Below are 22,930 nucleotides of genomic sequence, written 5' to 3'. Positions count from 1 at the left end.
GAAGCATGGTCGGGTGACCTGAAAATAATTATCCACTAACAGGCTGCTAACAGCCCGCAGAAGAGAAGAATTTTTACAGGGGAGAGTTGACAGCTTTAGCTGGTGCGAGTTTTTCGAGGGCCAATAAAGTGGGGCGTGGCCCGGGTAGCGTGGCAGGCGTCTTCAGGGCCCTTTTCAGTGTTAAATTCTCGGCAGTACCTACACTGACTCCATAGCGGCGTAGGCGGCGGTAGCGGCAGAGATATCTCGAGAAGCTGTCACACAATGCGTAGAGGAAGAGCGCCCACATGCAAAATTTGCGAGGTCGGCCAACCAACGTCAGATGCCGAGCGGTGAGCGGGTTCTGCCCACACACCGAGAACAGGGGGGGGGACATGCCTCTGAACTCCTATGCCCCTGTCGGCTGGGAAAGCAAGAAAGCACCGATTTGGCTGTTCATTAACGAACCAAAAGCAGAGGACACTTCGCCGTCGGACCCCTTTGCCTTTTGTCCAGCCGTGCGCAATGGAGGAGTCTGCCACTGAGAAGTACAGCAAGCCGCAGGTCGCGCCGACAGTGCCCAAGTCTTCATCAGCTGCCTCCGCTGCCGGCGGCCACGAGCCAGCGGCCGCGACGGCGCCATCGCCAGCCGCAGGCTTTCGAGAGTCGTCCTTGGCCGCAGAAGCAGGAGCGGACGCCACCGCAGCAGCTATGGTCGGCGACGAGTCAATCTGTGCAGGATGCAGCACTGAATATTCCTCCCGGAATGAATCAGTCCGTGAGATCATCCTCCGCCGCGCGCATACCAAACATTAGATCTCCGCCACCACCTCATCTACCTGCCAATCCTTGCCCGTCCGCCGACATAGATAGCTCCGTCGGTGCCTCGCCAGATCTCGTCGTTGACCCCCCCGACCCTCTTCCTGTTGAGGAGCCGTCAAGGTTGGAGCAAGACAAGTTATAACCTTCGGTGCGCTATGATGCCCCAGAAGCCATATATGCAAGGTACGTTGTCTCGTGACGGGTATGGTATGACGCACAACCCACAGGTAGTATCAAGACCAACCAACAGTATCGCAAGGCAATGGGTCTTCCACAAAGATATGACAAACAGAGCTATGAATGGTGTTTGGACTATAAGCAGATGTCTGCGGTCTGCGTTACCTCGACAGGGCGAAGAAGCTGGACTAAAGAGGAGATGATGGCATATTTAGATTGGAGTAAAGCAGAAGACGAACGTGTGGAAGCCCAGGTGGCGCAGGGGATGGGAGACAACCCTAGCGAATGCGAGTAAGGGTGTGAAGGAGATATGGCAGAGGATAGAGAGAGACAGCCGAGAGCAAGAAGCCTTGCATTCGGTAGCTGATAATTGTATCTTTGTCAAAACATAGAAATCCGCTATTTCTTTGGGTCGGCGACCCGTTCGGTGTGTGCTGCAGCAGTCAGGACTGGTGGTGGCCTGTGGGGGAAAAACGCGCCCGGGCGCCAATTTTAAAATGGCGCCCGGGCGCCAGTGTATCAGTCGCCCTCTGAACCGAAGGGCACGCTGGTTGTTGACATCACTTTGCGGCGCCCGATCGCGCGCTCCCGACATCGCCAGCAACCCACAGCACTACCTTCGACGTTGAAAGTCTCTTCATCTCTTTCTGCCCACCGTATGCGCTCCCAGCATCATCGGCCAACGACGATTACCTGACTTATCTGGATCCCGTCTCCCTTCAAATCAGATCTCTCGCCCGCCAGGACTGGAGCGTCTAGCTTGACCAAACGGGCCCTGGTCTTGACCAGTGCGACGAGTCAGGCTAATATCGTCGCCTGACCGAACGGATCGTTTGCTTTCGCTACCATCACGATGGACGATATTGAAGACCTGCGACGAAGGGTCCGAGAGGCGGAGAGTCGTGCCGAAGAGGAGCAACGCCAACGCAAAGAGGAACAACGCCAACGCGAAGCGGCTGAGAGTCGCGCATTGGAGGACCAACGCCGACGCGAAGCCGCCGAAGAACTTGCCGCAGCGTCGCGGCCACAGACGCTTCAGCAATATCTCGAGACTTGTCATTCGCTCCATCTTGCTATTCAGGTAATAACTGACCGGTCTTTGACTACGCAAGGCGAGACTACCAATCCGGCCGGCCGAATTTTCCCTCGACAAATTATCCCTTGGGACGACTTTGCAACGAGACAAGAGGAGATCTGGAACGACCTTTCGACCGGCGACTTGTTTTGCATACCCGCATTTCCATCTCAGCATCAGATAGAATACGTGAAGTCGTTGCTCAAGCCCATTAGCAGTGAGCTTGGGCTCCGGGACTTCGAGCGTGACGTCGTCGAAAACGCGGTTCAGAAGTTGGTTGACCGGGCATACACGGATCCGCTGCTGCGAAGTAGTCTCGGCCTTCAGGGGACTGTGACGTTCGAGAGCCATACGAATCTCGGTACGACCGACGACCCCATATCCGAGCCCTTGGAGCACATGTCTCTTGGCACAGGTAGCACTGGTCCCACAGAGCCGGCGTCTGGCCCGAAGCCGCCGGCGGCTCCCAAGGCCCGTCGCAGAGCGAGGGGCAAAGGCAATCGGGCGGACCAGTTCTGTATATACAGGACTTCGGACGGCCAGAAGGTCCCAGCGCTCGCTATCGAATACAAGGCACCGCACAAGCTGAGCGTCGACGAGGTCATCACAGGCCTTGAGTCGGAGATTCAGCCGGAACGTGACGTGATCAACAAGGATGGTCAGGGCTTCGCCTTCACGGCCAGGCGACTCACCGCTGCCGTCGTCACCCAGCTATTCTCTTATATGATCGGCAAGGGCATCCAGTACGGCTATGTGTGCACGGGACAAACACGAGCCTTCCTTCACATCCCAGACGATCCTTCCATAGTCTATGTCTCGGTATGTGTACCGAACCTGGACGTAATGGATGATGACGACGAGACGAGACTGCATCGCACGGCCGTCGCGCAGGTTTTCGCCTTCATTCTTCAGGCTCTCCGCGCTAAACCCCCGTCTGAGTCATGGCATGACGAGGCCGAGAGGCTCGGTACTTGGGCTGTCGAGTACGACGATATTCTGAGGAATATACCCGCGACGGAGCGCAAGCGCAAGGAACCTCGCGCCTCTCCCTATAGGCCCCAGCGTTGGAAGGGCTTTAAGAGATCGCCAATTCGGACCCGCTCCCGCTGCCAGCAACCGGACCCTGGTGTTGGACAGCCAGAGGAAGACGACGAGCCTCCTTCCCCTACTCCTAATCCATCTCGCACTGGCGGGAAAGCGGTGCCGTTAAGGGGAACGGGCTCGGGTGGTGGTGGGAAACAAGGACAACACCGAGGAAAGCAGCAGCAGTCGGGCCCAGCGACGAAGCCGGATATACAAAGCCGGCCATTCTGTACTCAAAATTGTCTCCTGGGATTAGCATATGGCGGGCCTACGGACGAGAACTGCCCTAACGCAGACCATCACAGGCAGGGGCACATCAACCGACTCGAGTTCCTCCGACTCATCCGAGACCAGCTTGCCACGGACCGCGGCCGCGATGCGGATTGTGTGTCACTCTATGTATCCGGGGCGCGCGGGTCACTCTTCAAGGTGCGGCTGTCATCTCACGGCTACACGCTCGTTGCCAAGGGTGTGGAGAGTCTCGATTTGGCCTGCCTGCAGCACGAGAACGAGATGTACGACCGACTCCGGCCTATCCAGGGGAAACACATCCCTGTATGTCTTGGCAGTATAGATTTGGTGCGGCCATGCCACTCTGACAGCGGTGTTTACGTGCACTTCATGTTTCTCAGCTGGGCTGGACAACCACTGTTTAACCGTGCTGACCTGGCCTTCAAAGCGGGCATTGACGACGCCGTCAGCACAATACTCAAGGCAGTGCACAAATTGCGTGTTCTTCACCGTGATGCGGAGCCACGCAACATCTTATACAATACAAATACTGGGAAGCTCATGCTTGTGGATTTCGAGCGTGCCGAGTTCCGCGGTCGCCGGCCTCTCGGTTTGATAGTCTCTAACGTCCAGAACCGGAAGAGGAAGCGGGGGATATTACAGAAACAAAAGAAGGACGACTTTGCGAGAGAGCTGGAGTCTGCTGTGGAGAGCGCTTCAGGTGTGCTGCGAGCTTGACCAGTCCGGCAGTCTGTGTAGGCAGAGAACATTGATCGCAAGGAAGCTCGACATTGGCAAAGCATGGCAATAACCAGGGAACGCGCTCCCTTGCATGGTGGTCCACGTGCATGAGTCAGCAAACTCGGACTGGAAAATCTCAAGATGCCGAAACAATCAGAGGGCAGTAAGTGCGCGCGGTTACCAGTCACTCGCATGTCTTGCCCCCATTTTTTTAAGTTGAAAATAAACGTGGTTCACAGTTCTCGTGCCCGCCATGAACAGAAGAAACGTCCCAACGGCAGTCGCAGTCAAATGCCAGTAACTACCAACGAGGCGTATCAGAGGGTGCCAGTAACCGCGCATCAGAACAGCCAAGAGCTGCCGGTAACTGTCAGGTAACTGACATTTTGATGTGAGGGGTTGTGAGCTGGACTCGCCCCTCTATTAGCGTCGGCGCATCGTGACATTCACCGGGGCAGTTGGCGCATCTGGGTTTATTTGTGTGCATCTGGGGTTCGTTTAGACGTATCTTATAGATTTTGGTACATTCCGTCCGGGCGCATCTCACACATCTGTGCATATGACCATACGCAGGTACAGACCCTTGGAAAGTCACGTGCTGAAGAGGGCAGCAGTAGGTATTGAGTGAATTCCGAAGTTGTTACCGATGAAAACTTTCTCTTGCTAAAATGCTTGCCAATCCACCAATCCCAAGACCACTTCGCTATGCATTCCCCGATGCACCCAGCTCTCACTTTTTCCCCGCAGAGCACAACGTGCAATCACTGCCTTCTGGCGTTTTGCCACCTGTGCAATTCGAGCACTCAGAGTCTGGCATGTTTGCGTCTCTGTTTGATCTGTCTTCCGGTCAGTTGATCCTGAATAGCCTTGGTATAAGGGTTAATACGGCAAGTTTCAGGCGGCTTACTGCGTCTTTTGTCAAAAACCTGTTCTTGGGCAGAAATGGAAGAGTTGGGCGCGGTGAGAGAAAGTCGAGACAGCGCATGCGGGGTTAAGGCACTTTCAATATTCTGGCACCTCGCTTAATTACATACCGAAGTTACAGCCTTAGTAGATGCCAGTGGCGACCAAAATTTCTCACTTCTGCCATCAGGGTAGCCGGCGGATTTCCCCGTCCTCCATGTCGCAAACAGACTGAAGATGGCTTCATCAGCTTCGGCAGAAAATCTCTTTGAACCCAATCAGGTTTCTCTTGCGATATCTGTAGATGCGGTGCTACAGTTTCTGGACGATCACGGCTTCTTCTACCAAGCAGTCCCCGAGATTGGCGAGCTTGTCGAAGAGTTATATCGCACAAAACGTTCAAGAAGCGAAGATGCTAGGGTAGAATATTTTAGGCCTGCTCTCCGGCAAGATCCAGTGAGTAAAGCCACCAGATATCTTTGAGCATTTTGACTAAGCATTGTAGCGGCTCAGCAGAATCCTCGACCACTTTGCCGAAGTCCCCTTCCGTATTCCTTGGGGCACGATTCCAGAAGTCTTCTACATTTGGAACCGAAAGACGGATCCGACAGCAGACACTGGGTTTGTCGGATACATGCTGAGCCCTGGGTCGCTGTACGTTTGCGCAGATGGCTCTCACCGACTCGATATAGACGGGGAATTGGTGGGCACTCGTGTTTTGCGCGTCGCAGATCATCTCTTGGAGAACGTTCCGAAAATCGGAGTTGACTTGAAGGAAGGCGGCGTGTAAGGTCACTGATCTAACCCCTATCGCCATCTCTGACACTGTATAGTTTGTTTGCGTCCACTCGACTCGCATTATCAGCTACGACAGGCCGCTCAATCATGCTTGGTTTTCGGAAACGGGAGACCGGCCATAAAGGATCGGTTGTGTGAATCAGGGTTTATTATATATGCCCAGACCACCGAAAGCACTATCAAACATGTTGAGCTGGAAAAATGCCCCTTGGCAAATCCCATCTACGACGCCTCAGTTTTGTGTTGGCCAGGTGTTGTCGGCGTAATTCGAATCGATGATTGCCTGCCATAATGACAGGTCTGGAATGTGCGGAAATGCCGCACTTGGTACGGTAGACACAGAATACGCCAGACTATCGGATCTCGTTCTCCCCCTGTCGTAAAGCAGATGCAAATCGGCATCCTGCGCGGAGTTGTTTGATAGTACTTGCTTGCGTCTGCCTCTGCGTGCTGGAAGAATATCGGTGGCGACCACACCCAAAGCATTCTCAACAACCTCTCGTCGGCGTACAATCTCTGCATGCTCTGGCCGTATTCCACCACATTTGTGCAGTATGAACGTGCTAGCCGTTGTAAAGCTGTAGGTGCAATCGGCGCATGGTGGGTTCCATTCATAATCTGTTCTAATCTCTCAGATCAGGACGCAAAATGCAGAGCGACTGGCCTCATACGTATGAAGCGGTGCCGATGAAGGTCTGAAGCTTTCTTGAAGCTAGACGCGCAGCCTTCGTGTGGGCAGACTCGTCGCTCTGCGGAACCTCGACGGTTTATGTTATATTGAGCATGGATTTTGGAGCCTGTGGTGAATGGTTGCGAGTCGATGGCATCGTCAAAGGGCCCTAATGGTTGACCAAGTTCTTGTTGACGCAGATCTTGCAGCAGTGAAGCAATTTGGTCCTACAGACATTAGTAGGGACCGCGCTAGGGGTTGCGTTCTTACCTGGTGTAGTGAAACGTGCTTCCAATGTTCCTCCTTTGTTGCAATATTGGCTGAGCATACCTTACATTCGACAGGATACCCTGCCATATTGCAATAGCTTTGAGGGATCAAGGAACATGGTCCAGAAAAGCTGGAGAAAGCTCGTTTCTTGCCAGCAAAAGCTACATCTACTGCTGCCTACTGTAGATCAGCCAACCAGGAGGCACCCAATGTCCGGAGTACTCGTGGTGTATGTAACCGCCAGCGGCGCTATCAGTACGTACTAGCTATCGCTGGCCCAGTATAGCTCAACGCAAGGCTGCGCCGCCGAAACGCGCCAGATGCGCTGTAGGCCCCTGTCAGTTACAGTAGTGCCACGTCACGTCTAGGAATCTCTACGAGATGTAGGATCAGCTTGTACCCGCCGAGATGGGGCCGAAGTGGGGTATTCTTTAGCACCTCTACATGAGATGTGCCTCCATGGCGTAGTGGTGACACGTCTGGAGCTTCTGCGTCGCAGAGGGGTCGGTTCGAAGCCGGCTGGAGGCACCCCTGAGCGAACAGGGTACACCCGGGTTCCCGCCCGTCAAGAGGGAATAGCGTCATGAGAGAACACAATCGGCGTACCAACCACCATCAATGACTAACACAACCACGCTTCAACTTCGACACATCGCGCTTCAGTTGCTGGGAATAGGATGCTGAACACTTGGAGAAATTGACCTTCAAGCAGGTCTGTCATGGAGCGAACAGTGGAATGGTTGGCGCAGCGTAAGATGATCTGTGGGGCTTGGGGAGTCAAGGAACAAACGAGTTGAACTGTACTCTAGACAGTGTAAAGGCCTTATAGGGACCTCCCTCCGGGCGAAATAAATCCTACCTACCTACCTACATGAGATGTCACATAGCGCATTTATGCCCATTTGGGAGTATTGAGTCCAGAAGTTCTTCCTTTGGCTCCCAAACACAAGGCGGACAAATGCTCCTATATGTGCATAAATGCTCACAAATGCGTATATATGCTCACAGATGCGAATCTACTAGTGCGGGCACGAATAGATGGATCTCATCGTCCTGCAACGCAGCCGATGAGTCACACTTGATGCCCTGTTTCTGTAATGCTCTCAGAGGCGGTTCAAGGTGCTAGCTAGCATTCACAGCTTCCCGTGCCGAAGAGGCAACATTTTGTGCAGGCATCCAACTCATATTCATCTCAGACGTCGCTTTGTTGGCGCTTACCTATGCGTGACGCAAGTAGGTCGTATTGGTTGGATACTCGGCCAAATCTGCTGCGACGATGGTTGGCTTTGACAGGCGTGTGTGCCACTTTTTTCGCTCACGAGAATTGCCTCACGCCTGACAGTGGCAGTACGAGCTATGGCAAGTACCAGAAAGAATGTTGGGTACAATCCTGGCCGCCGTTGCCGCCTCTTCCATCTGTAATCCGTCTCTCTTCGCCGTTTCCAGAGGAGACATGTCTTTCAACCAGGCCTATGGATATATAAATCCAGTCTCTCTGCCTTCACAAACAGGTCACCTTTCTTCTCCGGCATCAGAATTCAGCATTCGAAATTGGCACACAGATCTTTATTCACGCATCAGCCTCTTATACTCTCCACCAATCAGTATCATCATCCACCACGATGGCCACCGCTGCTGTCCAGTCCGCTGTCCATCCTGCTATTATTCCAGGTCTAGGTCTCCCTCTTGAGGAGCAGGACTTGGACCTCGCCTCCCGCACGTGCGTGCCATCACTTTAGCATACTCGGAAGCTTGGGCTAATTCGCTGTCTCACATAGATACAATGCGCTCCCCCCAATCGAGGAGCAGGTCAAGCTCCAGGGCTCCGAGCATGTCAAAGCCTTGCTTGCCATCATCAACATCCATGACATGGGCAATTTCTTTGGTCTTCACTCACTCCATCGCCACAACGAGGTCCCTGAAAAGACCATTCGCCTCGAGGCTGACGTGCCTGGCGTCCCCGACATGAAGTGGAATCGGGCCACCCCCATCAATGAGGAGCTTCTCACCGAGGATAGGATGCACGCTACCTTCTTCAAGTTGGAGGGCGATACCTTGGTTGCCTTTGAGTTTGCCGAGGGCCCTTCCCCCCTTAATGGAAAGAAGGTCCCTCCCCAATTCATCGTCGATATCGTCCAGTATCTTATCATGCACAACCTCACTAAGGTGATTGCCATCGAGGTTGGGGATTTCTCCAAGGCACGCGCCATGGACACTGTGCCAACTGGCGAGCTCGAGGTGATCTGGGGCTTTACCGAAGAGGAGTTCACCGTCGTTATTCCCCTTGACCGCATTGTTGAGGGAGTCGTGGACCCTGTTCTTACAGGCTGGAACGTCAAGGACGGCTCTCAGGAGAACATGGATTCGGAGCCTCCCGCTGGTCAGAGTTGGGCAAAGGCAGTTGTCGGGACGAGGGAAACGCACAAAGTCTTCGTCAGCAAGTCTCATAACGCCCAGGCTGTCACCCCTGAGCTTCTCAAGAAGGCCCTTGTCGAGACGGGGTTGATCAAGGCTTAAGTGCTTGCTTAAACATGGGCCTTTGACGGTACAGAATTGGGATATATGCTTCCCTCCTTCTTTCAACTTACATTTCTCTTCTTATTTTGCACAAATGGGCGGACGCAACGCGGCCGTGATATGCGGGTAACTAGCCAACATGGATTGTCTCGAGTCCGGCTAAGGTAGCTAGCCAGCATGTCAGACAACTGGGTCAACCGGGTCCATCTTTGGTATCAGTCAATTGATGAGAATTATCTTAAAGAGCTCGAGCTAGATGCACGTCAATGCGTGGCTCTTTATACACAAAGGAGAGGCCTGCTTTGTGGTGCAGAATCCTTGTAAGCGAGGCTGTTGGTGATGCCTGATACAGCCTATGTTTGAGCTTTGACGGGATGGCTCCGGACAGACAGGTTCGGACAGACATATTGCAGGGATTATCGCGCTAAGCATGGGTTAAAAGCCATCGCGCCTTGACTACAACCTGAACGGGCACAAGTGCCATTTTTCAGTCTGAAGGGAAATCCACTAGTATACAATCCTGGGTAGGCCGCTGTTGCAGTTCCAACTGCGTTTCATCCTCCTTGGAAGCCTTCCGCTTCTTGCACCGCGGCTTAGGCATATCGGGTTCCTCACCCTTTCGGGCCTTTCCCGCTCTATCTGGAGACTTCCCAGTAGCAGTCGTCGCCTTCTCTATATCCTTCGTGCTCCGTGTTCGACTACGTCTCGTTTCCCGAAGAAGCTGTGGCGAAGTTGCTAAAGGAGAGGACGGGGTCGAGGAAGGGTCAGGAAGCTGATCAACTCCCTTCAGCAAATCCGAAGTGGCTCGGTCCGCTCGAGCGGCAGTATGCTCTGCGGCCTCACGGCCGGTCATGGATCGCCTTTTCGTGCTACCGTGCGATTTGAACCTCTTCAAGCCAGGCGAATGCAGTGCTTCCGGCAATTCCGGAGGCAGGAGGGCTCTTGACTGTACCTGCGCCTGGAAATCTGCTATTAGACGGTCATTCTGTAGGCGAAAGAGTCTCGAGAACTCCTCTGCCTGCTGTCCGCCGAGGCTCCTGTACTTGAACGACCTCCAATCCCGATTGAAGAACCATGTTCCTACCGCCATCTTGGTAACGATCCTGGATTTTTGTGACCTCGGGAGCTGGCTGCTTTGCATAAGACATGGTCCAGCTGCGTACCACCGCAGGTCCGTCGAGTAACCAGCGTGGATGAAGGACATTGAGTGGGACAGGCCAGGACCTGACAACAGCCTCGTACAGCCAGTGTCGACAGGGCAGGCCGTATCTGAGTGGGAACTCACACGCGAAGGGACATCCAGGTTCGTTGAGAAGGCCCAATACCTTACCGCTCCTTCTCGAGCTCAGTGTTTTGCCTCCATCTTAGAGCTTTTGCTGCCTCCCACTCCGGAGCTAGCTTGCTCAGAACGTAGTGTGGAACCTTCCCGATAAGAAGGCGGAAAGCAGCTCGGTCCAACAGCCTTGGGACGTCAGCCCTGCTCCGATCCTCGTCTTCAGTGATTTTTTGAGTTAATTTCTTCAAGCTTTCGGCCAGTTTTTGACAGGATGCCTGCAGGGAAGCTGCCTGTTGAGAGACTGTTTGACCACGACATGGTAGCTTTCGTTCCTCTGCGTGCTGTTACATCCGAGGTTCGGGTACTGTCGTGTGTGCTCGGACAAATTGGCGCTCTTTCGGTTGCCAATTATTCTTGAGATAAAGGCGTTCCGGCTCCCGAATTTCTGCGAGCAGCTCGCCTCGCCGTTCTTCAAGTCGCGCCTCATCGGGAGCTTGTATGTAATCCCAAACAAACCGAAGTAGCTCTTCCCTTCGTTCCTTCGTATATTTGCCCGAGTCTAACAATCGCTTCTTGAAGTTCTCTGCGGCATGCCATTCACAGAGCTGCAATATTTGCCCATCTTCACCCTGAGGATCAGCTCGCTTGGGACGCCGCCATCGCGGCAGCGAGCCCTTTGGTTTGATCCCCGAGAACGACTTGAGGTGGTGGGCAATCGTACCAGACCAGTTTTGCCAATTGAGCATTCACAAATTCGAAGGCTTCAGCTGATTCAGATGTTATAAAGGCGAAAGCCAGAGGAAATGTCTTGCCTGTGTTTGTGATTCCCGCTATGACAGATAAAGGCAGGTGGAGGCAATTGGTGTTGAACGTCGCATCGGTTTGCATGAGGAATCCGCTGACGAATCTTCTACCCAGGCGGATCTGGTCGGAAGAACAGAAGAACAGGTGCTCGAGTACTCGCGCTGTCCGTCGTCCTTGGTCGTCAAGAAGGTATTTGAAGAAGCAACGAACACGGAAGTCCTCGAACTCCAAACAAGTGAGCAAGACGTCAAGCGCTTCTTGACTGCTGCGTCTCCTTCAGACCGGCTCAGGTTGTAGAACTCCTTTGCAGAAAGACAGTTGCCTAAGCCGTGTTGGTCGAGAATCCGGGTTGATTCAGTTGCTGACAGGCCGGCAGTCCGATGCGCGAGGGCCAGATCGACTGCCGCAGCCCGCTCTGGGATACGGGATCTATGGCAGGCGTAGTGGAAGGGATTTTGAAGTGGCGGATGCGTATGGTACGCGTAAGTGAAACCGACCACCCAGCCTTTTCGCTCTTCTATCCTCCGCGGCCGCTCCGGATAGTTTTGTAGGAGACATAAAGACTATAAGGACACTCCTTGGCCTTGGTGTACGTAAGCTCCTTCTTTCGGTCCCCTCCCTCTGTGACGATGTCCGGCAGCTTTCGAGTATTTCGGGTACCTCTACCGTGATGGATACAATTCACTCGCAGGCGGTCGCGTACCTTGCTGGCAGTGACCAGAGCGAAACCCTGGGTGAATGCATAGTTTTGGAACCAGTGAAGGGCTTCCTCGGGGCTGTTCACTTCGTCACCGGTAACAGGAGCGCGGAGATGCTCTTGCGGTAGGGCTTCTACAGCTTTGTCGAAGCCGGAGCGGACATCATCGGGGAGGCTGTCGCGGTACTGGATCTCCATCGCGTTCGCGTTCGCGTCGGACGAGATGCTGGATCTCCATTGAACCTGAACAACGCGATTCTTATTGCGACGCGCACCCTAGCAAGGGGCGATGAACGATTATTCCCGTTCAGGTTGTAGTCAAGGCGCGATGGCTTTTAACCCATGCTTAGCGCGATAATCCCTGCAATATGTCTGTCCGAACCTGTCTGTCCGGAGCCATCCCGGAGCTTTGACCTCAACGAGGGTTCAAAACACACGTATGCAAGTGCTCGACCTTAACATGCGTGTTATAGCTTCGGAATTCCGTACGCAACCACGCTGAGTATGTAGGTGTCAAAGGGAGCAGACTGACGGTCAAACCCACGCACGCATAAAAGCCCTAGTGAAAGAGGCAGGTCACACACAGAGACTTGAGTCCGGGTATCGATGCAATGGAGGAACATTGCCCTAATCAGGATACGCGGGAATTGGCCCTGATTCAGGGCCTCCACGGGTCCCAGAGAGGTATCTATTCGTATAAATACCCCCTCAATGTCGCACAGATAGATAGAGAACATGCATCATCGTTTGGACTCAATTGTGACTGCCCTTATCCTTCCGCCCGCGCTCTCAGCTTGCTGAGAGTAGGGTATGCGACGTGACCCTGGATCTTTGTGCGACACAGCAGTTTCGACCACGCAACAATGGAAAATTATACGTCCTGCCACTGCTTGCTTTGCGCCATTTCATCACAAGTCTCTCTCCTTCCTCACGCCAGCATGGCTCCACAGTAGGCATTCGATATGCATTTGATTTTGGCTGCTGTCTTGGACAGTGCATTGCGTGACCGGGCTGATGCGGGGAGGCGAAGCTGTCGCCCTGGCTCCCCTTCTTTTCCTTTTTAGTGACAATGAGCCAGTAGTGCAAGATAGACGAGATGAAATGAAGGCGACTCAAAAACTTGACATGCAAATGTCTACGACGTTGTCTGGATCTAGTGGTGCGCTCTCTTAGCATGTGCCATGTTGGAGACGGCTAGGCGCAAATAAGCAGCACCGCGCCTCGAAAGCTGTGCACTGAAAGAACCCAGCTGACTTGCCAAGTGTGTAAGAAATTTCTCAGTGGTGGCCAGGCGGCGCAACCATGTTTGGTGGGCCGTACCCTGCTCAGCATTAGTCAGGGGCAAAGGTGTCGTGCCGACGCTCACCGCCTCAACCCCGCCTCCTTTCCCATTCTGCCTCATGGCATTTGGATCGATCGCGAATGCCCGCCCTCCAATGGTCCCTCTCCATCTCCTAATCGACAATCTCACGCTGGAACGACCGAACACCCAAGCCGACGATCGCGAGTGAAAAACTGTCAAACATCTATGCAATGGCACTGGATATGTCAGCACTGTCTCAGATGCAGATAAAGGAGTTTTTCCAGAGAAACGCTCCTGTCACGCAAACGCAATGCAATGATAAAGCCAAAAGCATTACAGGCAAGTCCATCACTCCAACAGCTTGCCAAGGCGGAACCAGCTACACCGTCAGTGCGGAACAAGTCGTCGTCCAGTTCCGCGTTCCAGGCTCCTTTCTAGACATGGCCTTGATGAAAAGTGTTGAGCAAGCCTACCGAGGCTTCACGCCACAGCATGAGGATCATGGTTCGTTTGGTAACCTGCATGTCTACACCATGAACAACATCGGGGGCATATCCATGTATCTTGCCCGAACCTTCTTACAAAAGAACAACTACAAGCTCCTACGAAACACCATCGACAGTTACGCAAGGTTCGTCGACACCAGCGCACCCTCGGCGGCTTCGGCCTCTTTTTGTCGCTGACTATGCCCTTTGTGACTTAAGGAAGCATAGCTATGACTGACTTCAACTGGGATAGATTCTTCGCGTCGGCGTATCATAACACTCCCGGGCCGATGGGTAGGCCAGATCGCGGGCTGCTTCTTCAAAGTTACACGTGGCAGCTCCAACGGCTGCGTGAAGGGCTTCCCGAGCGCTTTTACGCAACACTAGACACTCTGATCCCCCAACTCCCAAGTATCTTTGATCAGGACTGGCCGCTGGTGCCTAATCACACCGACCTCCTTGAGAATAACATCCACGTAGATCCGGGTACGGGCGCCATCGTGGGCATCTGTGACTGGAGGGACGCCGAAATCAGTCCCTTTGGCATGTCACTAGGGGGCCTCGAGACAATGCTTGGGGTCCGGACGATGAATGAGCACGGTTGGAGCTACTTCCCTAATCATAATGAGCTCCGAGAGCATTTTTGGACGACATTCTACCAGAACCTGGGAGCGACGTCCGAAGCACAGCAGCAGCGCATCGAGGTTGCGAGGTTGACTGGCCTGTTCCTGGCAAACGGCTTCGTACAGGACCAATATGGGAATATGCACCCTGCTACAGAGGAGAGCTTGGACTTGCGATATCTCGGTGCTGTTGTTCTCGCCTGATGTTTTGGATCTTGATATCGCGATTTTAGGACGTTGAATGCAACGAGAGGTAGCCAGTGGTGTCTAGACTGCAGGGAGGTTTGCAGAACTTTAGAGCTCTGTTGCTGAGATTGTCTGAGCCTCTCTAAAGTCTTTGATGTGAGGGTCCAAGGAACAAGCAATCATCGAGTGTGGTGGCGGTGTAGTTGTAAGGGGGAGTGGGCACATGCTCCCAGATGTTTCCAAGCTTTGGTTTGTAGCCCTGTCCGTTCCCGTAGCGTCGCTCTCAATCCCGATGTATTTGAGGCGCTTTTCGTCTTCAAATGGGTCCCACTCTGATGCGTTTTTGCGTGTCCCTACGCATACTAGGGCGTTGGGCACGGCACCAAGCATCAAGGACACCGGCTGCCGCACGCACAGCCATGTGAACAGGCAGCCGTGTGAACAGGCAGCCGTGTGAACAGGCAGCCGTGTGAACAGGCAGCCGTGTGAACAGGCATCCGTGTGAACAGGCATCCGTATGTGGCTGCCTTGTAAACCGGCCGGATCACCTAGATAGTCCGACCTGACTGCCTCCTACATAAGGATGAGGCAGTCATAGCTTAGTTGGAGAGATAATCTTCCCACTTCATCTCTGTCGAGAAGAAGGTCCGAACGAGTTGAGGTCTCTAGGTCTCTCTAGGTAATACAGCTTGAAACCAGGTAAGAAGGGAAGTCTGCAGACTGTTCTTTCTTCTTCCTGGACCACTGAGGGGTCCGGAGGATGTCCTATTCGAACGGGGACCCTTTGAGGAGTCCGGCATAGGTAGCTATTACTGGCTCGGGGACCTCGAGAGACTGAACTATCGATCTCATAGCTAGCAGAGCCATGAGATCGGGGAGATGGAGCTGATGTTGCTGACGTAGATGACTTACGTGGCCTTCAGTAAGTGGCAAGAAGTGCCCTCTTCCTGATAGAATGTATACTATACCTGAAAACGGGATATCAACTTGGGAGAAGCCCGGAGGGATATAAAAGGGGCTGTTTGGACGGGAAAGGAGGCAACCGGGGAGAGAGCAATTAACACAATATCTGATCGTACGATACTCGACCTTCAAAAAGGTCCCTTTATCCACGTTTATGCCCACTTTTGCTCTCTCCTTCGCGAGATCATATGACTACCGGTACTGTTCAATGGCGGCTCTGGTGTATCCGCGTCGGGCATGTCATCATCTGACTCACAGTCAGGATGGCCCGGGGGGGCGCAGACAATTGTATCTTCGCCAGTCGGAAGAGGGGACGAAGGAGCCGGAGCTGTGCTAGGATCAGAGCGCGCGCGCGCGGGATTCTGAGGGTTGAATTGAGGACGTTCGATGCGGGCATAGTTCTGCGTTGGCAATTTACGCCGGGTCCTAGGAGCAAAGAAACTTGCTGCGGCAGATGTTTTCGATTCAGCAAGGGCCATACTATGTATCATGTTATAATTAGCTATCCACTCGTAAAGTGATTAAATAAGAGGGGGAGGTTGGAGGGTCATGAAGTTTTACCCGGTCTTGGCTAAAGGGCTCGAGAATACCAAATAAACCACAATAGAGTATAAAGGAGTCGAGGTTGAACGGGTAGGATAGGTCGTCGGGCAGGGCGTTGATTCGGGGGCCGACCCGAAGCCGCTGTCGGAAATATCGAAGCAGGAATTAGGCCGGGACAAAGTGATTGTCTACAAGGAGAGAAAGGGGAAAGAAAGAGCTTCGTAAGGAAGGCTCTCACTTTGGCTAGTTGTACATTTTCATAAGTGAGACATGCATAATCTTCCTTCACACGCTCCTCTTCTTCCCGCCGTCGCTTGGCCCGCTCATCTTCCTTTGCTCTCTGTTTCTTGACTCGCTCCTCTTCCTTTTCTCGCCGTAGCTTGAACCATTCCTCGTTCTCTTGTCGCCGTCGCTCGGCCCGCTCTTCTTCTTCTTGTCGTCGCTTGGCCCGCTCCTCGTCCTTCTCTCGCCGGCGCTTGGTCCTCTCCTCTTCCTCCACTCTCCGTCGCTTAACCCGCTCTTCTTCATCCTCTCTCCGTCGCTTTATCCTAGCCGTGCCCTCTGCAACCGATAGAGTACCGCCGTCGCCAATGTATTCACGGCGCTTTTCTTTTCTCTGCTTTCGCCGCTGGTTTTCTGACCGAAGTTGCCGGTTTTCGTCGGCAAGGAGGGCGGCGCCATGCATGGCCATTTGACATCCTTTGATAAGCTGGTTGATAGATTGTGAGACTGGCGAGTCTGGATTTTGTGGCCGGCGTTGAAGAAGGCTTTCGGCGTGAGTGATAAGCTGGTTGACGTTATACGGAGTCTTGGCTGCTTCCAGGCTCTTGTTGGGGCTTGGGGTATTCTTGTCGCCGTGATCGTTACCAACTTTGTCAACCTGAACTTGTAACCGCGATAATACCTTGTTTGGGTCGAACGGAAAGAGGCCTGTTGCCATAAATCCGCTTCGGATATTCGACGGCGAAAGTGCTTGTCGGCGAGCCTCTAAGTATATAGGAAGGAAGTCCTGCTTGTCGATATGATGGATCCCAGCGAGCATTTTCTCTTGAACCTTCCGGCCATATATTGTTTTCAACGGCGAAAAGCACCCGACATCAAGGGGCTGCAAGATATGTGAGGAATGTGCAGGCATTTGGAGTACCACAATGGAATTGGCCGTACAGTACTTGTCAAATTCCGGCGTGACGTGGCTACCGTGCGGCCGTGCCCGTCGAGAATAAGAAGTCGATGCGTACCAACCGTACGGCGCCGTGTATTCGGATCAAAGACTTCCTTTAGCCAATTCAAAGCAAGGTCGTCGGAAGTCCAGCCGTTCTCACTAACGGCGATATGCCAGTCATCGGGCACTCCTGATTCGTACCAGCTTGCTTGGTGTAACTTGCCCTGGAAGATAACCTTCGCCGGTAAAGCCCAACCTTGGCAATTGATAGACTCGATCACAGTAACCCATTCGCGATTTCCAGGCTGCGTGAGTATTGCCCGACCTCGCCGGTCAGACCGGGTAAGGACTCTCGCCGTTGCGGCGACTCCCATTTGAAACCCCGTCTCATCAAAGTTATAGACATCCTCGTCAAGAATCCCCCATGTCTGTTTCGTCGCCGCGACTCGATCGTACCATCCTTGGATCTTTTGGGGGTCTTCGCATTTGGCGCGTTGATAATCGTATCGGCGAGAGTACTTTGCCTTGATTTCGCCGTGGCGGCCAACAAACTTCCGCACCCAGTTCTCCCCGACAGGATCTTTGCCTCGCTCGGAAAGCAATAAGTTGGCCATCCGACGAGTGTAAGCCACTGTCGGCGGCATTCCTCGCTCGTCCATCGACAAGATCCATTGTACCAGGGCAGTCTCTTCCGTCGCCGTCAACTTTAGGTTGTTCACCTGAGCGTCGCGTCGGCGAATGACACCGCGCAGTCGATCAGATACTGTCGATTGAGGGACGTCGTATGCGGCCGCTGCCTTGCGGGTACTTTCGAATTGGCCCTGCTGATAGGCCCTGACGGCGAGCAGGACCCGTTCTTCGCGTGGAACCAATTGGTCTCCCGTCGCCGTCATTGTGCTCGGTTTGTCTTGCCATAAGTGTGGGTCGCGGCGGTGGGGAATTTTCTGACCGAGTAGGGGGTCTGACCGGGAAGGGGGTGGATTACGTTAGTGACTCCTCTCCGCCCACGGACGACCAATGGTCTGAGCTCGCTGAGGTAAAGGGTGTCACGCGCGCAATCACGTGACATCGCTACTTTTGTCCTTAGTGCCGGCTAGGGACAGTTAGAAGCACCCTTCCACCCACTCGTCCCTTACCGTTTCTACCCCAGACGCATGCGGGGCTGCCTCCCATAAACCCGGAAATAACGTGGGTCCGGACAGGCGATCTCTCAAAGCTTTTCAAGCTCTAGGGCTGATAGGGAGAGCTGCGAGGTCACTTGCCTTTACGCTCTGTCGCGGAGCCATTATTGCCCTTCGCCTTGGCCCCCCTTCTCCCCCCTTCTTCTCATCACTGATAACGTATTCTAGGATGGCGCCCGGCGTCGATTGCATCTTCCAAATCACCTCAAACAAGCGTCGCCTTTTAAGATACAAGGAGGGTGGCGATTTTATTGTCGACAGCGAGGCCATAAGCTTCGGGACTGACCCGTACCATGAATCGATGGCCGACAACGCCGATACGCATAGGGACTGCACGCCTTCGCCACAGTTTGTCTGCCGGGATCTCCTCCGCATCATCATCGGCTCTAGGCCAATGGATGCACATCTTCGCTAGGTCTTTGGCAGGAATCGTCTCGCCTGTGATCTCCTGCTCGACGGTTCTAAGCGGTTCGCCGTCCGGATGTGAAAGAGCCAGGGTGTTTCTCATCGTCAATCTCGGCCGGCACGGCACTCATGAGGTCCGCAGACCCTGCCTTGACTCTGGTCAAGTCGTAGCGAGCTTTCGGGGCCAGCGTAGGCAGGACTTAGGTACTACCTTAAAGGTGGAACGGACCAATGGCATCACAGGAACACCAGTCCAGTCAGATAATCTCAGACCACTCAAACCGACCGACTGCTCCGGCCGGTCGGTCTGTCTGTTAGCCACACCGTCAGAATGGCTTGGTCAGAACACGATACTCAACATAGTCCTCGCCGTCAATATGAACGATAGTGCCCGCCGACACGAACTTTCCGTAAATGGCCCGGTCGACTTCCGCCCATACTTGACGCCGTCGTGCATCTTGGCGTCCTCGGCATAGGCTTTCATGCGAAACGACTCCTTGCGAGCCCAGACCTTGTTGACGTGCTGCGTATCCTCTGACTCGTGAAGAAGCGTCCGTCCGTTGATGGCTGAAGCGGGAGCCGCTATCGCAACAGCATTGTTAGCCGCGGCGAAGAAAGCACGTTCTCGGGTTAGAGCAAGGCGGTCGGCGCCATCCTGGGCCGCCTCAGCTCTGGCTAGCTCGCGACGCGCTAAGGCGCTGGTGCGTTCTATGACGTGGAGCCTCTGACGAAGCTGAGCCGAGCTCAGCTCGTTCTCGTTGAGCAATTGACGCGGCGCCCGTCTGTCCGCTCGCGGATCGATTCGCCGCGACTGGCCAGGCTCACCGCCGCCATAGCTTGTTCTCGGGCTGGTCCGATCCATGTCCACGTTGGCAGGACGGGTGATGCTGAAAGTCGGCATAGCGACACTGGTCTGTTTAATGGGGGTTCTGGCTCGGGTCTTGGCCTCATACACGGCCCTTGTTTCGTTTTCGATCCGCTTCCTATCAATTTCGCCGTGATCCAGCTGGTACTGCCGAATGCGGCAGTACTCCTGACTTCCTGTTTGTTGAGAGCCTTGAGGTGGTTCTCAAAGCCTACCTCCTCGTACGGAATCCAGAGCCCCAGCTCCCGAGGGGGAAGTTTCCATCCACGAAGCGGCCGTCTCTCGTCTCTCGTACCACCTTGACTCAGAACTTGTTGTCGTGGTCAAGTATTCCATAGACGGCATGCCGATCCCTTGGATCGGGCTCGCTGGATTGCTTCCAGTATCCTAGAAGGATTCGTGTCGGGCGGGTGCCAGGCAGAGGGTCGGTGGGAAAGCGGGTTTGATGAACGGCCATGGGCTGAGTGGACGCTGGCTGAGAAATCTCCATCTTGCTCTCACTCAGGTCGTTATACAAGCAGGCGCGCTTGCGCTTGGGGTAGTGAGAGACAGCCTGCCGTGATGACTCGTCGCCGACCATAGCGGCTGCGGTAGCGTCCGCTCCTGCTCCTGCGGCCAAGGACAACTCTCGAAAGCCTGCGGCTGGCGATGGCGCCGTCGCGGCCGCTGGCTCGTGGCCGCCGGCAGCGGAGGCAGCTGATGAAGACTTGGGCACTGTCGGCGCGACCTGCGGCTTGCTGTACTTCTCAGTGGCAGACTCCTCCATTGCGCAGGGCTGGACAAAAGGCGAAGGGGTCCGACGGCGAAGTGTCCTCTCTACTTTGGGTTCGTTAATGAACAGCCAATCTGGTGCTTTCTTGCTTTCCCAGCCGACAGGGGCATAAGAGTTCAGAGGCGAGTCGCTCCGCGCCGCGGATGTCCCCTTCCTGCAAGGGTGAAATGAGTTCTGTTCTCGGTGTGTGGGCAGAACCCGCTCACCGCCCGGCATCTGACGTTGGTTGGCCGGCCTCGCAAAATTTTGCATGTGGGCGGTCTTCCTCTACGCATTGTGTGACAGCTTCTCGTGATATCTCTGCCGCTACCGCCGCCTACGCCGCTATGGAGTCAGTGTGTACTGCCGAGAATTTAACACTGAAAAGGACCCTGAAGACGCCTGCCACGCTACTGGCAAGGCACAAGGGTACTTACCCTGATAATACTTGATATGCGATAGAACGGCTACCACGTCGACCCCTTCAGGGTCGAAGACTCGGAGGATCCGCCTCGAGCCCGGGGCGAGGGTAAAGCGGACGTCGTACTCACCCGCCTGCAAGAGGTCAATGAACGCATGCAAGCAGTGATGGCTGCCTCGCAGCAACGGACAAGAGGAGGGAGCAAACGCGAAGCGACGACGTGTAATATCTTTTCGCTGCGGTACGACAATGACTGAGCGTGCTGCCAGGCAGGCGACGCAGAGGCGGGAATGCAGGTCCGGTTTGGCCTATCAACCTCTTATTCTGCGGCGGGCAGAGAGTGGGCAACACGGCTGACGCTGAACAAAACGCAGTCGATCGCTTTCTCAATTATATGCCGCCAGCTCGATTTGATGGGACAAAATGACGGAGGCGATGTCGGCCAGCTCTGCCAGTTCGTCAGCGGCGAGGGCGGGACCGGCAAGTCGCGAATCATCGAGGCACTCGTCGAGTTGTTCAGTAGGAGGAGCCTTTCGAATCGTTGCTGATCATGGCGACGTCAGGGATTGCCGCAGTCCGGATCAACAGTATCACAATCCATTCCACATGCGGGTTCTCCAAAGACCAAGGGGCGGCCGCGAACACGGCGAGAGATCTCGACGAGGTGCGACTGCCAAGCAAGCGGATCGGTTCGTCCATGGCCAGTTTCGGATGCATTGGCAGAAGAAAGACGCGCTGATTATACCATGCGCTATCTTCGTCAGAACGTGTTTCCATGTCATACCGGTGCGCTGGTCTGTGAGCGGGGAAACGTTGCAACCCCGCGGTAGAGTGATGGTGAAGTCAAGACGTTCGTGGAGGGCTGGCATTACCAGATTACCAACTGTTGTAGAGACAAGTTGCGGGGAACGGGTTGAGCGAGGAAACTCGGGGTGTCGCTCCTAGACCCTTCCGCTGCTGCCTGGTTGGGGCAGCAATGCTACTCGGCGCCAGCTCACTTTCTGGCTGCAGTGAAGACGATATTGCTTATTAAGAAGGGGTTGCAGTCCTTACAGCTCAGTACTACCAGCAGCGAGAAGTGAAGGTGCTGTCAGTCGCCCAAGACGAGGACTTGCAGGACTGTTGTGAAGCCAGAATCGGCCGCAGGTACGTAACGGGAACCCAGGCACCATGGGCGAAGGGTCTAGGAGCGACACCCCGCGTTTTTGTGCCCAACCTTCTCCCCCGAACTTCTCTTGTGCGACAGCTGGTAATTTGACACGTTAAAAGGCTCGTACTGTACTGTATGTACATACCGGGGTTCATGCAGAAAGACTGGCATCCATCACAATGGTGGCTGCAGTTCGATGCAGGCAAACATTCGCTAATGCACAGGGAGAGGATGTGGCGGGGCTACGATCTGCAGCTGCAATGCCGTCCAAATGACTCACACCACCGTGCCGGGGACAGTCAGAAGCACCCACTTGCAGCAACGCACATCCACCTTGCGGTCACCACCTCGCATTGAGAACCAACTGCAGTATTAGGAGCAACACGGAACTATGGGTGATTATGTACATGTACCCAAAAGTAGAGCTGCTGAAATGCATCTCGAAGCGGACGCTGTCTGGCAATGTAGATTCTGGCTCCTGGTCACTTTATCACCAACGACTCCGAGACCCCGCGTCGCCCAGCTTCCCTTCCTTCCTCCTCTCTCCTGTTGTACTTCATAGTACCTCGATACCATCATATCTACATTGCCTCCCCCACTCTTCCCCTCTGCGTACACCGATACTGCCATCAGGTCTCGATCCGGCAGCCGCAGGAGTGGCGCCGTCAAATCCGCTGAATGCGTTGCCACCTGCTCCGCCTGAAGGTCACATCGCATCCAGAGCATGCTCCGGATCGGCCAGCCTGTCTCGTGCGTCGTCGGCGGTAACATTTTCACCTCGTCGCTGGGGCTTATTGGGCTCGTAACAACTTTGATGTCATCGCTCTGCGAGCTGCCACGCTGCAGCCA

General features: G+C 54.3%; 6 protein-coding genes across 6 annotated transcripts; 4 read left to right on the top strand and 2 right to left on the bottom strand.

Annotated features, from left to right (window-relative positions):
* Positions 1 to 1,831: 1,831 nt before the first annotated feature.
* HRG_07275 (kinase) lies at positions 1,832 to 4,105 on the top strand (the record flags this gene model as incomplete). Its single annotated transcript, XM_044865746.1, has 5 exons — positions 1,832 to 1,940; positions 1,995 to 2,414; positions 2,469 to 3,074; positions 3,432 to 3,651; positions 3,706 to 4,105. 5 exons carry the CDS (start codon positions 1,832 to 1,834, stop codon positions 4,103 to 4,105), a joined length of 1,755 nt encoding a protein of 584 aa, XP_044718710.1.
* Positions 4,106 to 5,248: 1,143 nt separating this feature from the next.
* Positions 5,249 to 5,801, top strand: HRG_07274 (uncharacterized protein; the record flags this gene model as incomplete). The annotated part of the gene is made up of 2 exons (XM_044865745.1): positions 5,249 to 5,467; positions 5,517 to 5,801. 2 exons carry the CDS (start codon positions 5,249 to 5,251, stop codon positions 5,799 to 5,801), a joined length of 504 nt encoding a protein of 167 aa, XP_044718709.1.
* Positions 5,802 to 8,371: 2,570 nt separating this feature from the next.
* On the top strand, positions 8,372 to 9,266 carry HRG_07273 (uncharacterized protein; the record flags this gene model as incomplete). Its single annotated transcript, XM_044865744.1, has 2 exons — positions 8,372 to 8,469; positions 8,528 to 9,266. 2 exons carry the CDS (start codon positions 8,372 to 8,374, stop codon positions 9,264 to 9,266), a joined length of 837 nt encoding a protein of 278 aa, XP_044718708.1.
* A 4,520-nt stretch (positions 9,267 to 13,786) lies between these two features.
* Positions 13,787 to 14,658, top strand: HRG_07272 (phosphotransferase enzyme family domain-containing protein; the record flags this gene model as incomplete). The annotated part of the gene is made up of 2 exons (XM_044865743.1): positions 13,787 to 13,977; positions 14,085 to 14,658. 2 exons carry the CDS (start codon positions 13,787 to 13,789, stop codon positions 14,656 to 14,658), a joined length of 765 nt encoding a protein of 254 aa, XP_044718707.1.
* Positions 14,659 to 16,943: 2,285 nt separating this feature from the next.
* Positions 16,944 to 18,201, bottom strand: HRG_07271 (tc5 transposase DNA-binding domain-containing protein; the record flags this gene model as incomplete). Its single annotated transcript, XM_044865742.1, has 6 exons — positions 16,944 to 16,993; positions 17,051 to 17,076; positions 17,238 to 17,251; positions 17,473 to 17,613; positions 17,659 to 18,027; positions 18,073 to 18,201. 6 exons carry the CDS (start codon positions 18,199 to 18,201, stop codon positions 16,944 to 16,946), a joined length of 729 nt encoding a protein of 242 aa, XP_044718706.1.
* A 1,862-nt stretch (positions 18,202 to 20,063) lies between these two features.
* HRG_07270 (uncharacterized protein) lies at positions 20,064 to 20,525 on the bottom strand (the record flags this gene model as incomplete). The annotated part of the gene is made up of 1 exon (XM_044865741.1): positions 20,064 to 20,525. One exon carries the CDS (start codon positions 20,523 to 20,525, stop codon positions 20,064 to 20,066), a length of 462 nt encoding a protein of 153 aa, XP_044718705.1.
* Positions 20,526 to 22,930: the final 2,405 nt, after the last annotated feature.

This window comes from Hirsutella rhossiliensis, assembly GCF_020360975.1.
Source record: "Hirsutella rhossiliensis strain HR02 chromosome Unknown scaffold00008, whole genome shotgun sequence".
NCBI lineage: Eukaryota > Fungi > Ascomycota > Sordariomycetes > Hypocreales > Ophiocordycipitaceae > Hirsutella > Hirsutella rhossiliensis.
This window is presented reverse-complemented; position numbering and strand designations above follow the sequence as displayed.